Source organism: Trichechus manatus, unplaced genomic scaffold (genome assembly GCF_000243295.1).
Source record: "Trichechus manatus latirostris isolate Lorelei unplaced genomic scaffold, TriManLat1.0 scaffold00020, whole genome shotgun sequence".
In the NCBI taxonomy this organism is placed as follows: domain Eukaryota; kingdom Metazoa; phylum Chordata; class Mammalia; order Sirenia; family Trichechidae; genus Trichechus; species Trichechus manatus.
This window is the reverse complement of record NW_004443956.1, coordinates 4,005,450-4,021,009: the sequence shown is the minus strand read 5'-3', so window position 1 is coordinate 4,021,009 and position 15,560 is coordinate 4,005,450. Positions and strand designations below refer to the sequence as shown.

Sequence of the window (15,560 nt, the reverse complement as noted above, 5' to 3'; positions counted from 1 at the left end):
GAAGGTTTTGATTGCAGCATTGTTTGTAATAACAAAAGCTTGAAAACAACTTAAATGCTCTGTATTAGACTAGATAAATTACAGTAAATCCACACAGTGGACTACTATACAGGCATAAAAAATAATAAAACCACTTTGTGTACTGATATGGAAAGATCTCTTATGTGTATTGTTTTGTTTTTTAAAAAAAGCAGGCTGATGACATTGTGAAGACTGTGATACCATTTGTAGCATACAAAGGGGAAACTGTATGGATAGCTATTTATTCTTACATGCATAAAATATCTCTGGCACAATGCAGAGGAATCAAATAACACTGATTACCTCTAAGTAGGGGACCTGGGAACTGAGGGAAAAGGAAGAAAAACTTACCAATAAATTTGCTTTAATATATTTTCATTTTTACACCATGTAAATGTTTAATAAATTTTAAAAAAATGAAATGCTGTATTATGTGTTCAGAAATTTTCCTGAAAAGATATCCATTGTAGTGTTGTTCATAATGGTAAAAAAGTGGGAGCAATCTGCATGTCAAATAATAGGATATTGGTTAAATAAAAAACTTACTGTATTTAAGATTGTTCTGATTTTATGAATTTCTGATACAGCTCATTTGGCTTTTTCTTTGCTGATTAACGATACTATCTTCAGTATAGCTTCACGGGGGACTTCCTCCACCCTCCAGATCTTTTTCCTTTTCCTTTTCTGGACCTTCTTCAACTATTTTTTGTTTGTTTGTTTTAATGAGGAGTGGTCATCACATTTGTTCAGTTGAAGAAATCCATGTCTTTAGACGAAGAAAAATATTAAACTCATCAAACAAGTGAGCTTGAATTTGCTCAATACGTTTTTGCATAATCCTTATGTAATTAAAACATTAATATTATATGCTTTTATTCAGGCCTTATGAGATCCTCAGCTCTAAAGAGAAATTCGTACTTTTTCACATGGGTTGGAAAACTATCTCTTCCTCTCTCATTCTGTAATTCTAAAATTCACTTTTTGTTGGAACACCATGAAGTCTCCTGTTCCCTTAAACACATTCTAGAGAGTGGCTTCATCTTGCTATAACTTTATTTGCCAGAATCTAGCAATCGCTAACATTTTGTGACACACTGACTTGGACAGAACACTTGGCTGTGCTTCAGTTTTCCTTCCCAGTAAAATAAGATTGGCAAGACGTTGAGTCCTTGTGATGGTCTTGGGCATCTAGGATGTCTTAACTAGTACTTACATAGAATACATGATTTGTAGCATAACATGTATTTATTAAGGCTTTCATACAGATTTTGCCCTTTCTCTGCAGGAATCTGGAGTTGTGGTTTTAAAAAAAATACTCAGCAGACTAGTGCTAATCTGTGACAAAGTTTTTACCTTCCCATAAAAAAAAAAAGGACAATATGGTGGGTTTGTTTTTGTTTTTTTTTTTTAAAAAAGGTTAGTGTACTCAATTTAAAGAATGCACCCTAATTCTGACATTAGGATCTTGAAGTAGTTAAAATAGGTGTCAAGATAATCTTCTTTTATGAAATGGTGATGATGGTAGATGGTCACTATTTTTTATTTCACTTTATTAGTTTGTAAAATCCAATCCTTTAATAGGTAAGGAAAGGAGGATAAATCTTGTGACTAATCATGTAGGCTTTGAAATTACTCAAGTCTGAAATCTCCTTGAAATTCCCCTATTCATCAATTTTAAATATTGAGGGTCCCAACGGAGTGTTGTTATGGTGTTGGGCTGATGATAGCCCAGGGATCTAGGAAGATTCTAATGTTTCTTTGGTTAAGCCACCCTTAAATTTAGGGAACAATGGCAAGACAAGGCAAATAACATATTATTACTAGCTAAGGTTTTGAAGTCTCAAAACCCAGGGCAAAACTCTGGTAAAGCTGAGTGGTTAGCACTGCAGAATTCGTTCACCTAAGGTGGCTGGCTTGAATGATCTGCAACAGAGGTTGGCAAACTATGACGCACGAGCTGAGAATGGTTTTTACATTTAAAATTGTTGGAAAAATTCACAGAGACTCAAGAAACCCCGAGAGTATGGCCCCCGGACAACCTTTTTAGCTCAGTAATGATATCACTCTTGAGGTTCACCCTTCTGCCAAAGATTAGACAGGCCCATAAAACAAAACGAGACTAAAGGGGCACACCAGCCCAGGGATAAGGACGAGAAGGCAGGAGCGGACAGGAAAGCTGGTAATGGGGAAGCCATGGTCGAGAAGGGAGAGTGTTGACATGTCGTGGGGTTGTTAACCAATGTCACAAAACAATATTTGTACTATTTAATGAGAAGTTAGTTTGTTCTGTAAACCTTCATCTAAAGTACAATAAAAAAAAATTGTTGGAAAAATCAAATGAAGAAGACTTTAGTGTCCCTAAATCAAGTTTTATTGGAACACAGCCACACTCATTCATTCACATATTGTTGATGGCTATTTTCATGCTTTAACAGCAGTTTTGAATAGTTTGCAACAGAGAGTAAAATATTCATTGTCTTGCCTTTTTTAAAAAAAAGTTTGCTAATGCCTGATATACCAACAAAGCTGGCCAAAGACCTGCTTTGCCTATTCCCAAGTCCAAATCTTAGCTGAAAGTATCATTTCAAAAAGATGCAGAACCATGTCTATCAACACTAGATGAAATGAATCCAGAGAGTATTCACCCCAAAGCCTTGCATGAGTTGGTCTAGAGATTGTCAACTTTCAAGTTTTCTCATGCCAGACCTGGCAGTTCCAAGGAAAAGCTAGTTTTAAGAGAGAAAGACAAATGAATTGATCTTACTGGAGGAAGGAAGAACACAAGAAAGCCTCAGTAATTTGCAGATTCTTTTTTTCATTCGTTTAAAAACTCTACCGTTATTAAATACAGCCCAGGGTCCTGGAATTGAACCAATCTAGATCAAGATTTATCTTCCTTTAAAGTCTCTGCCCCTTGATTGACACTTATCCCTCAAATCCAAGGAGAGGAAGGAAGGGAGCTAAAAAGGGTGGTACTCTTTCTAGAACCCAACATTAATCAATGAAAATTGGTGGCATTGTTTACATATCAGACCACTTCATTGTTTCTGACCTGTTTTTGTATTGTTTTTCTCCCCCTCTCCTCCCCATACCCACAAAGGTGATTTTAAAGGATGTGGACTCACTTCTCTACGTGGACACTGACGTTCTGTTTCTGAGACCTGTCGACGATATTTGGAAGCTTCTGAGGCACTTTAACTCCACCCAGCTTGCAGCCATGGCCCCTGAGCATGAAATCCCCAAGATTGGCTGGTACAGTCGCTTTGCTCGTCACCCTTTCTATGGTGCTGCGGGAGTTAATTCAGGAGTCATGTTAATGAATTTAACACGCATCAGAAGTACCCAGTTCAAGGTAAGGAAATACTTTAAAATTCCTTGTTTATAAGTCTGGGCTATATCTTTTCAACAGTGACATTGCTAGAGAGTGTTAATATGCTGATTTTGGAAATGTGTGGCCTGTAGGTGAGGATGAGAGTACCGAAGGGAGAGAAAAGTATTTAGAAAGTTATAGAATATGTCATTGTTTAGGAAAGGCCCAGGTGGCTCTGAATTTCACGATTCAGCTGGATTACCATTCAGAAATATCACGTTGCATTTCTGAATTCCATAATTTTTGAACTCTGTGCTTATCCAAGGCTTCAAAAACCATGGAAAATTTCTAGGAATTATCCTATGGAGATATATTTATATAAGTTCACAGAGATATTTGCATAAGGGTGTTCATTGCCTTATCTTTTATCCTAGCAGAGAACTGGAAAGAACCTAAAAATATCAGTGGAGAATGAGTCAAAAAAAAGTTATCCCCTATTAAGAAGAGTTAGGTAAATCTACATGACGCAGTTTGCCCTTGGCGGTAACTGAAAGGTTGACAGTTGAAACCCACTCAGCATCACCATAAAAGAAAGGTCTGGAAATCTGCTTTTGTAAAGATTATAGCCAAGAAAACCCTATGGAGCAGTTCTACTGTGTAACATATGGGGTCAGCATAAGTTGGGACCTACTCAGACAGCACAAGACAGCAACAACAACGTAAGTGGTGATAAATAAGATCTCCAAGCAACACAATTAAAATGTTCTCAAGCTGAAAGAACTGAAAAAAAATTCAAGCCTCAGGTTACAATACTGAAGGATTCTACGGGAAAATATTAAACGACGCAGGAATCATCAAAAGAAGATGGAAGGATTACAGACAGTCACTATACCAAAAAGAATTGGTCGATGTTCAGCCATTTCAGGAGGTAGCATATGATCAGGAACCGATGGTACTGAAGGAAGAAGTCCAAACTTCACTGAAGGCATTGGCAAAAAACAAGGCTCCAGGAATTGATGGAATACCGGTTGAGATGTTTCAACAAACAGATGCAGCGCTGGAAGCGTGCACTCATCTATGCCATGAAATTTGGAAGATAGCTACCTGGCCAACTGACTGGAAGAGATCCATATTTATGCCTATTCCCAAGAAAGCTGATCCAACTGAATGCAGAAATTATCAAACAATATCATTAATGTCACATGCAAGTAAAATTTTGCTGAAGATCATTCAAAAGTGGCTGCAGCAGTATATCAACAGGGAACTGCCAGAAATTCAAGCTGGATTCAGAACAGGGCATGGAAGCAGGGATATCATTGCTGATGTCAGATGGATCCTGGCTGAAAGCAGAGAATACCAGAAAGATGTTTACCTGTGTTTTATTGACTATACAAAGGAATTTGACTGTGTGGATCATAATAAATTATGGATAACATTGCAAAGAATGGGAATTCTAGAACACTTCATTGTGCTTATGAGAAACCTATACATAGATCAAGAGGCAGTCGTTCGAACAGAACAAGGGGATACTGCATGGTTGATAGTCAGGAAAAGTGTGCATCAGGGTCGTATCCTTTCACCATACCTATTCAATCTGTATGCTGAGCAAATAATCCGAGAAGCTCAACTCTATGAAGAAGAATGGGGTGTCAGGATTGGAGGAAGGCTCATTAACAACCTGCAGTATGCTGATGACCAGCCTTGCTTGCTGAAAGTGAAGAGGACTTGAAGTACTTACTGATGAGGATCAAAGACCACAGCCTTCAGTACGGATTACACCTCAACGTAAAGAAAACAAAAATCCTCACAACTGGACCAATAAGCAACATCATGATAAACTGATAAAACATCGAAGTTGTCAAGGATTTCATTTAACTTGGATCCACAATCAACGCCCATGGAAGCAGCAGTCAAGAAATCAAACAACGCATTGCATTGGGCGGATCTGCTGCAAATGACTTCTTTAAAGAATTGAAAAGCAAAAATGTCACTTTGAAGACTAAAGTGCACCTCACCCAAGCCATGGTGTTTTCAGTCGCCTCATATGCATGCGAAAGCTGGATAATGAATAAGAAGACTGAAGAAGAATTAATGCCTTTGAATTGTGGTGTTGGCAAAGAATATTGAATATACCATGGACTGCCAAAAGAATGAACAAATCTGTCTCGGAGGAGGTACAACCAGAATGCTCCTTAGAAGTAAGGATGGCGAGACTACGTCTCACATACCTTGGACATGGTATCAGGAGAGAGCAGTCCCTGGAGAACGACATCATGCTTGGTAAAGTAGAGGGCCAGCGAAAAAAGAGGACGACCCTCAACAAGATGGATTGACACAGTGGCTGCAATAATAGGCTCAAGCATTACAACAATTATGAGGATGGCGCAGGACTGGGCAGTATTTTGTTCTGTTGTATGTGGGGTCGCTATGAGTTGGAACTGACTTGACAGCACCTAACAGCAACAACACAGTATAATACTGTACAGCATGATTGTTTTTATACATCTAGAAACTTCTAGATGAATACCTAAGAGACTATAAATTGTAGATACTTCTGAAGAATATGAGAATAGAAATTATAGAGGATAGTGGAAGATTTTTACTTTTTCATTTTATATCTTTCTGTGCTGGTTGAACTTTTACTGTGTGTAATTTTTAAAATAAGTATTTAAAAATAAATAATTATTTTAAGACAATAAATAATTATTTTAGCTGCTGTTGAGTTGGCTCCCAACTTGTGGTGACCTCATGCACAATGGAACAAATTCTGTCTAGTCTTGTGCCAACCTCATGGTTGGTTGCAGATCAGACTCTTGTGATCCATAGGGTTTTCATGAGTTGATTTTTGGAAGTAGATTGCCAGGTTTTTCTTCCTAGTCTTTCTTAGTCTGGAGGCTCGGCTGAAGCCTATCCAGCATCATGGCAACACGCAAGCCTCCAGACAGACAGGTGGTGGCTGTGCATGAGGTGCACGGGCCAGAAATCAAACCCAGATGTCCCCCATCTCCCACGCCCGCCTGTTTTCCTTCAAAATTACCCTAATTCTACTCTCTGTATTGTGTTCCCTCACCTCAGAGACAAGAATTAAGCATAAATGAGAAAGAAGTTCAATTTCTGGGATGAGTTTCTGCGTAGAAACTATACTCCCCACCACCAGTTCCTAGTATATCTGACAAAACTCTAAATCCACAGCTCTAAAACAAAACAAAAACAGGTCAGAAACAAAGGAAGGGGTCCGATATGTAAATCAGCAAGCTTTGTCCTATGCCCTGAGGCTAGCAGGACCCCTCCTCTACTTGCTTCATTCCCCAAGTGGGAAGGAAAGTCGGTCTCCCTGCACTGTTTAATAATGGACTTGCTTTGCCTCTGCCGCTCTGATGGTTTTCTCTTTTCCAGAACAGCTTGATTCCAACAGGCCTGGCTTGGGAGGACATGTTGTACCCTCTGTACCAGAAGTACAAGAATGCCATCACCTGGGGAGACCAAGATTTATTAAATATTATTTTTTATTTCAACCCAGGTAGGTTGTCTTTCGAGAATACCGTTTGTGTAGGCGTCCGCCCACCTCGACCCGCAGAGCGCATTGCAGGCCTGCCCCTGCTATTGAATAGGCTGGAATTAATTGTAAGCGGGGCAGCCAGTGTTCCCTCCACCAGCCCAGCGCACCGATTCAGCCTCCCCCGGGGTATCTGACGGAGGCGTGTCCTTACGCTGCTGACAGAAAAGGCCAAATGTTGAAACCTCTAACACTGGACTCCATTTTTAGAGAATATTTCTTAAATTTTGCTGTACCGCTCTTCTTAGAAATAGTTAGAATTAATCTGAGGCACAGAACTACACGAAAAGATTATAATCTAGGCATCAGACCCTCTGCAGCCTGAACCATTATTAGAGTTAAGTGACTTGTTCAGGGTTAAAACAGCCTAGAATAAGGACTTAAAAAAACAAAACAAACAAACAAAAAAAAAAATCCTGCAACGACAAAAAAAAATCCTGCTGCTGTAGATTCAATTCTGACTCAAAGTGACCCCACAGAACAGAGTGGAACTACCCCATAGGGTTCCCATAGCCATAATCTTTACGGGAGCAGATCACCAGGTCTTTTCTCCCAAGGAGCTGCCGGTGAGTTCTATCTGCCAGTCTTTCTGTTAGCAGCCGAGTGCTTAACCACTGTGCCACCAGGGCTCCTTAGACTAAGGATTTAGAGTTCCAAATCCCATTTTCTTTGCATTTAGGGCAAAAGAAATTATTCTTGTACTGTTAAATCAATGACTTGGTGGTGGTGATGAGGGCAGGGGGAGATGGAAAGTTCTGGTCTATGTTTTTATATTAACACCCAAGGCTAATATGGAAACCCTGGTGATGCAGTGGTTAAGAGCTATGGCTGCTAATCAAAAAGTCAGCAGTTTGAATCTACCAGGCGCTCCTTAGAAATTCTATGGGGCAGTTCTGCTGTGTCCTGTAGGGCCGCTATGAGTCAGAATCGACTCTATGGCAACGGGTTTGTTTTGTATTGTTTTGTTTTTGGTAAGGCTAATACAATTTCTTTTTTTTTTTAACCTTTTGGCCAAAACCTTAATGTCGTAAAAATCAAAACTGTGTTTTCTCCTTGAGAAATATCTTCACCCCACAGTACGCTTTAAAAATTCTGAAGTAGAGACTCCTTTTTATAAAGACTTCTGCCTGTGGTTCTGTGTTACCCTTGAAGCACTAACTATGTATCTTTATTTTTCTTTTATAGTAGAACTTAATCTTATATGTCCTTGGATCAAAAAGGATCAAATCCTGGAAACAAAAACAAGCAGATTGATATGGAGTTTCTGGGAGAGTCCCAATTCTAATTCATTAGAAGAAGGGACCATTATGGCCATTCATTTGTTGAATGCTTTTATCCATTTCATTCTGATAGTAACAGAATTTAAAGTCTGCACCTCCTCCTTTTCCATCTTAAGCAGATCTTTTTTTCTGGGTTTAGGTGTATTGGTTAAAACTAACCAAATAGTAGACTCACAGAATTAGTCTAAGCAAAACCAAAAACCAGTTGTCATGGAGTTAACTCTGTAACCCTATGTGTGCCAGAGTGAAACTGTGCTCCACAGGGTTCAATGGCTGATTTTTTGGAAGTAGATTGCCAGGCCTTTCTTTTGAGGTGCCTCTGGGTGGACAAAAAGTTACTTTTTTCTAAGCAAATGGGTGTCTCATGAAAGCCCAGGGTAGGGAGACAGGCAGGCTCAGCACTGGAGTGAACACAGGAAAGGGAAAGCAAGGAGGGGCCCAGAGTGGACACTCTTGCTCTCACTGAGGCAGTTTATTCCTCTTTGAAGACTGTCTTTCCCTGCTCCTCAGACCTGAAAGCAAAGTACTGAGGTTTCATGCTATGGGTTTACTCACATGGAAAGACTAGCTTCATCCCAATTCCAAATTCCCATCCCCAGTTGGATGGTTCCAGCATGGGTCAACTAGACCTGCAGCATGGGACAAAGAAGTAATGGCTAACACTGATTATTTACTAAGTGCCAGGTGCTGTTCTAAGCATCATCTTATAGCATCCTCACAACAACCCAAAGAACAGATAAAGGTACCAAGGGAAAGAAGGTCAAATAATTTGTGGGCCCAGCTAGAGAGTACTGGAGCCGCATTCTGAACCCAGGCCACTCCAACTCTGTCTGTGTGTATCTGGGGGAGAGGAAAAGTTTCTAGAGATAGGAGATCCTAGAGAGCTGAACAGACACCCTAAAAGGTATCTCTTGGCTACATTATTTTTTTGTCCTTTAAATGCTGCATTTTCCTTTCTGTTGTGTATCTAGAACCATCTGATGTAAGCAAATCTGTCTGTCTTCCCAAACTGAGGAATTCAAAAGATTCACACAGTTGCCTCCCCAGAAACCCTCTTAGGCTTTTGCAGATTATTTGAGGACCTAATCAGTGAGTAAATAGTACTGGAAGGCAGGGGAAAGCCGCTTTGCAATTAGACACAAGCCCCCTTGTCTTTAATTGGGGCTGAAAACCAGCTGAGCTTAACAGCTTCCGCATTCCCCGTTTTAGATCCAGATGTGCATTGAGTACAAGGATATGGTAAAATAATCACAACGTTGCTCAAAATCCTGGTTCCAAGCAATAGCAAATAAACAACCAGACGTTCTGGCTTTAGATCAGTGAGTGTTAGAGCACTCCTTGATTGTTCTTGGTGTGGCCTGCATTTGATCTTCCTGTTTCGTATTTGACTCAGGTACTTTATTAAACAGGAGATCTTTGAACTGAATTCCAGTAATCACAGTCACATTTAAAGGTTTTTCTTTGTTTATATTGATTGTGAGCACTTTCTGTTAACCAGGCCAAACTGTATTTGAGAAAAAGATTTGTAACTTTTATCCCCGAAAAAAAGAGAGGGACGCAGTATTAGCCCCAACACAAGAGATAACCATGTTTGTTGTTATGGTTCTTTGGGTTGCCATGGGTGAAGCTGTGCATATAAAACCTATAGCACATGTCTAAAGTGTTATTATTATAGCCTTCTATAGCCAATAGCCCTGGTGGCTCAGTGGTTAAGAGCTGGGTTGCTAACCAAAATGTTGGGAGTTCAAATCCACCAGCCACTCCTTGGAAGCCCTATGGGGCACTTCTACTCTGTCCTACAGGGTCACTATGAGTTGGAATCAACTCGATGGCACACAGCAACAACATAGCCAGTAGCATCTCTTTTTTAAATGTGTTTAAAAGTAATTAGCTAAAAAATGGCTTAAAACTCTTGATATAATTAGACAGAGTAAATGCGTTTGGGTACATCATTGCAGGGCTTGGTAATAGACTGACTCAGGAGGAGGCAGCTGAAGCCTGTAGCAGGTATGCAGGTAGCTTGCCCACAGGACACTTCCTGACAGGTCAGCCAAGGCAGCTTCTTCCAGTGGTGAAAGACTGCCTTTCCATCTTTGCAGCTGGGTTTGAGTCAACAGCAGAGTTTCATGTTGTTGGTAGCTGCCATTGAGTTGGCTCCCAACTCATGGTGACCTCATGCACAGTGGAATGAAATGCTGCCTGGTTTTGTACCATCCCCATGATGTGTTGCGGATCGGACCGTTGTGATCCATAGTGTTTTCGTTGGCTGAAATTCGGAAGTAGATTTCCAGGCCTTTCTTCCTAGTCTGCCTTAGTCTGGAAGCTTTGCTGAAACTTGCTCAGCATCATAGCAACATGCAGGCCTCCACTGAGAGACAAGTGGTGTCTGCCCGTGAGGTGCATAGAAGGGGCAAATCTGGAAAGGGCCAAAAGAGAACCCAAAGTAGAAAGATGGGTTTGGATTAATGCACTTTGGTTGCAGGGAGCATAAACCACTCAAGCCAACTAAGTAAGGGAAGATATTGGGAGGATCCTGGGACAGTCTCATGAATACATGCATCAGGCAAAGCCAGGCAGATGAGTACTAGCTCTGGGGAGCTGCTAGGGACCTGTCTTGATTATCTACTGCTGTTATAACAGAAAATACCACAACTGGATGGCTTTAACAAAGAGAAATTTATTTTCCACAGTGTAGTAGGCTCAAAGTCCAAATTCAGGGGGTCAGCTCTAGGAGATGGCTTTCTCTCTCTGTCAGCTCTGAAGGAAGGTCCTTGTCTTCAATCTTCCCTGGACTAGGAGCTTCTCAGGCACAGGGACCCCAGGTCCAAAGGACATGCTCTGCTTCTGGTGCTGCTTTCGTGGTGGTATGAGGTTCCCCCCACTCTCTGCTTGCTTCCCTTTCCTTTTATCTCTTGTAAGATAAAAGGTGGTGCAGGCCACACCCCAGGGAAACTCCTCTGACATTGGATCAGGGATGTGACCTGCACAAGGGTGTTACATCCCACCCTAATCCTCCTTAACGTAATCTAATCTTGCTTCATTAATCACAGGCAGAAATTAGGATTTACAACACATAGGAAAGTCACATCAGATGACAAAATGGTGGACAGTCACACAATACTGGGAATCATGGTCTAGCCAAGTTGATACACATATTTTTAGGGGCACAATTGAGTCCATAACAAGACCAAAGCTGATCTGTTCATCCTTCAGAGGCCTCATGTCATCTTTGCTTCTCTCCGTGCTTCTCCTTCCATTCTCTCTCGCAGCTGGCATCCTCTGTTTGCACATGGCCCAACCTGACTGCTAACCCCAAGTCAATACAACCATACATGTCCACAACCGATGATGATTGATTTCCTGTGGTTCCTAATTCAGTCTTGGGAATGGCTCCGTCCAGCCTGTGAACTGATTTCCAGCCCAGCTATGAATCAGTTCTCTTTGAATCAGGAGACTACCCTTGATGTGGTCATCAGTGGCCAGAGGGACAAGGTCATGTGACACAAACATAGCCAGCTAGGTCTACCCCTTCTTCAGGGTCCATTTCTAGAAAAGGGGGCTGTGGGCGGGAAAGAAAATTAAACTAGACAAGTATAGATGACAAGGCAGGGTGTCAAGCCAGAGAAGCAGTGGGGTTCTGCCCAAGGGGAGAAAGAAGAGCTGAAATGCCCATGGAATAAACACATAGATTTCCTGTGTGTTGAGTGTGACCGCAGGGAGTCAGGAGAGGTTCAGCTAGGACCACAGGGAACAGGACATAGTCACATGGGACAATCTTTACTGCCCTTGACTTGGAATTCATAAGCCTCTTCTATGGCACTATCAGGACCTTATTCTCACCCTGCCTGGAATTACTGGAGCCCTGCCCTTGAGTATGCAAGCACATTTTCCACACCCAAAATCACCCAGCAACTGGCCATTCTGAGCATGTTGTGGAATTAACAGGCTCAACTATTTGGTGTTAGGACTGTTCTGGAAAACTGGTAACAAATTGTTGTTCTGGGAGCCTGGGCAATTCAGGGGCTCTGATGTAAAGCACAAGAGAGAAAGAAAGAGATTTTAGGTTCCTTGTGAGAAGGAGTTGTGTCTACTTGATCTCTGTGTCTTTCACGGTGCATAGCTTAGTGCTTTAAATGGAGTTGGGCTTCACAAGTCTTGGTTGATTGCATGAGTGGAATTAGGAGAATGAAGTGAACAGGGGAAGGAAGAGAAAGAGAAGAGCACTGCAAGGAAAATGAGGGAAGAGGGAAGTGGGGAGAAGAAGGAGAGGGAGACAGCAAGAAAAAGGAAAAGGATATACTGGAAAACCTGCAAAAGCTGGAACATGTGGAAGTCAGAAACCTGTTAGAGAAGGAAAACTCAAATAGTTTCCGCTAACAGTGATAGAAAAAGTGGTCAGACTGCACCCCGTCAAAGGTGGAAAACTTGTGAGACCTGGAAAAACAAGGCAGTCTCCTCGAGTTCTGGCTCTCACAGGTTTCACTTTATTTAGTAGAGGGAGGTATAAGGTTTCATTGGTTCATTCAGCAGATATTTATTATGCACCTACTATATGCCAGCTATAGGGCTAGGTGCTGGGGATATGGCTGCAGATGAGATAGACAAATCCCCGTTTTCACAAAACCCCTTCTACTGGAAGAAATAGCCTCACAAAGAACAGTAACTAGTCATTCAAAATAACCACAAATTGTGGTAAGTGTTATGAAGGAAACAAATGAGGAGTTAGAAAGAGCATATCAGGGCTGGAGAGAGAGGAGAGCTTTTTTAAGATTGTGTGGTCAGGGAAGTCTTCTTGGAAGAATTAATTTCCCTTTTCTGGAGCAAAGGAGTCCCTTGGTGGTGCAAACGGTTAAGCGCTCAGCTACAGTTCAAATACACGCAGAGACAACTTTGAAGAAGGCTTGGTAATCACAGCCATTGCAAACCCTATGGAGCATACATGGGATCACCATGGGTCAGAACAGACTGTACTGCAACAGGTTAAGTGGTTCCTGGAGCAAGGTGCATTCTGGGAGAAGGACAAAAAGAATGCTGGGAAAGCTCAGTTCCAGAATGGGACATTTACAAGAAAACTTAATGCAATTAAACATTCTCCATTCCGTTGATAGAGTAGCTTCTGAGTAGCAAGCCTGTTTTACCATGAACTAAAATTATCAGGCATAAACTATTCCATAATCTTAGAGACCCCAAGACTATGAAATAATCAGAAATGTAAGGAGCAATCAATCAACAGAACTTTGTAAGTAGTTAGGAGGCTCTGGAAATAAATGTAGGCTCCTGACAGGATCACTAAGGGATTTCAAACCCATTGATAATCAGTTAATGAGTTTCTCTATGTAAAACTGAGAGGAAAATAGCAAGGACCCAGGGTTTGACGATAGGTTGGCTTGAAAAAATATTGTATAATAAATTGCAGTGATTTGAGGTTTGGGGATTTGGAATTTTAAAAGCACTGTATTATTTCCTCAGCAGTGGGAAAAACAACCTGAACATTTCACCATGCCATCTTTTTTAAGCATCAGATTTTGCCAATTCTGATAATCTTGCTTAAATGGGATCCATTTTGGGACAGGCATTGATCATGTGCCAAATAACCATCATTAGCCCATTCTGTATGTTCATTAGCTCAACTACAGAGGTTTTCCTCTCTCTGCCCAACCCATGAGGCTAGCTCAGCCCTCCCACCCCTACCCAGTTACCGAAATGGAGATTTCAAAGTGTGACCCATGCAAAATTCATCTGTGAACAAAAAGACACATCTGTTATTTTTAACCACTCACTGTTGATTTCCCATTCTTTTGGTGACAGCACCCCAGTTTCCTTAGGAGAGTTACTCTTTCCCCATTGCACAGAGTCTTAGAGCCCTGCCCTCCCCTCAGTCCCCCAAGCCAGGCAGACTGTCTCCTGGGAACTTGAGCCTTGAGAGGAATTACCCAAGAGCAGAAAGTGACTGAGGCTGGTTCATCCTGGCAGAGTGCTGAAAAGCTGATGTGAATTAGTCCCTACCCCCTAGACCCCAGGAGCTACTACCCATTTCCTGCCCCAGTTCATCTTTACCTCTGATTTTATGAGCTACCCCATCTTCTTTCAAAAGAAAATATTCCTTTTTTTTTTTTGACTTAACAAGCTAGAACCAAACGTGGTTACTTGCACCTTAACCTGGACTTACATTTCTTGAATATTTTAGACCAAATCCGTATATGTACATGACCACTTTTTCTACCGTTAACTTCCCCCCTCAAAGAGATTGCCTTTGCCCCAGCAAAACTGAAAAGGCTTATCTTTTCTTAAACTTTCTGTAACTTCCAAACCTTTCATTGTGAGCAGGCTGTTTTTCTCTCCCTTGAATGCTTTTTGAGGCCTCTGTTTTCTGACTGCCAAAATTCTACCTTAACTTGAAGTCCGAGTTCAAATGAAAGTTCGAAACTTCCTCTCATTTCACCTCTCAGAAATAAACTCTCCTTTCTCTGAATCCTGATAAAACATGGTGTTTATTTATTTATTTATTATTTATCTCCCTTAAACCTGTTGCTGTAAAGTCAATTCTGACTCCTAGTGACTCTATAGGACAGAGTAGAACTGCCCCATAGGGTTTCCAAGGCTGTAGTTTTTTCAGAAGCAGACTGCCACATCTTTCCCCTGTGGAGCAGCTGGTGGGTTTGAACCACAGACCTTTCAGTTAGCAGTTGAGTCTTAACCACTGTGCCATTAGGACTTCTGTCTCCCTTAAAGAGTATATAAATTCCTTGAGGACAGGAGCAGTGCCTTATCGTCTAAGGACACCAGTGTTTTACAATAATTTGGTGAATGAATACTTGTTTCATTTATATGTCCACTGTGTTTAACTTTTCTTACTCTGGGAGAATTCTGAAGGGAGGGAGGTGTAACGATGTGAATTGAATTCTCTGGAATCCAGTTTCATATTTGAGGTTCAACAGCTGGGATTCTTAGGTGGACTTTGGGAAATCTACAACACCCTAAACTTGTAAGCAGATGTTCTTTATGTATACTGTATTGGTTTCCTAGGCTGCTGTAACGAAGTACCGCAAACTGGGTGGCTTATGACAATAGAAATGTATTGTCTCACAGCTGTTGAGGCTAGAACTCTCCAAAGCATCAGCAGGGCCATGCTCCCTTTGAGGTTCTGGGAGAAGTTCCTTCCTTGCCTCTTTCTAGCTTCCGGTGGTTCCTGGCAATCCTTCTCATTCCTTGGCTTGTAGATGCATCACTTGGGTCTCTGCTTCCAATTTCACGCGGCCATCTTCCTTCTGCATGCATGTCTGTACCTCTTCTTCTTTTATAAGGACACCGCTTCTATGGGATTAGGACCCACCCCACTCCAATATGACCTCGTGTTAACTTAACTGATAACATTGTCAGAGACCCTATTTCC

The 15,560-nt window shown here is 41.3% G+C and overlaps 1 protein-coding gene across 1 annotated transcript in view; it reads left to right on the top strand.

Annotated features, from left to right (window-relative positions):
* Nucleotides 1-15,560, top strand: part of GXYLT2 (glucoside xylosyltransferase 2) — a 112,065-nt gene that overhangs the window by 85,800 nt on the left and 10,705 nt on the right. The window contains exons 4-5 of the mRNA XM_004372702.2: nt 3,122-3,373; nt 6,728-6,851. Of these exons, the coding sequence (XP_004372759.1) occupies nt 3,122-3,373; nt 6,728-6,851 (376 nt within the window). The remainder of the gene's footprint in view (nt 1-3,121; nt 3,374-6,727; nt 6,852-15,560) is intronic.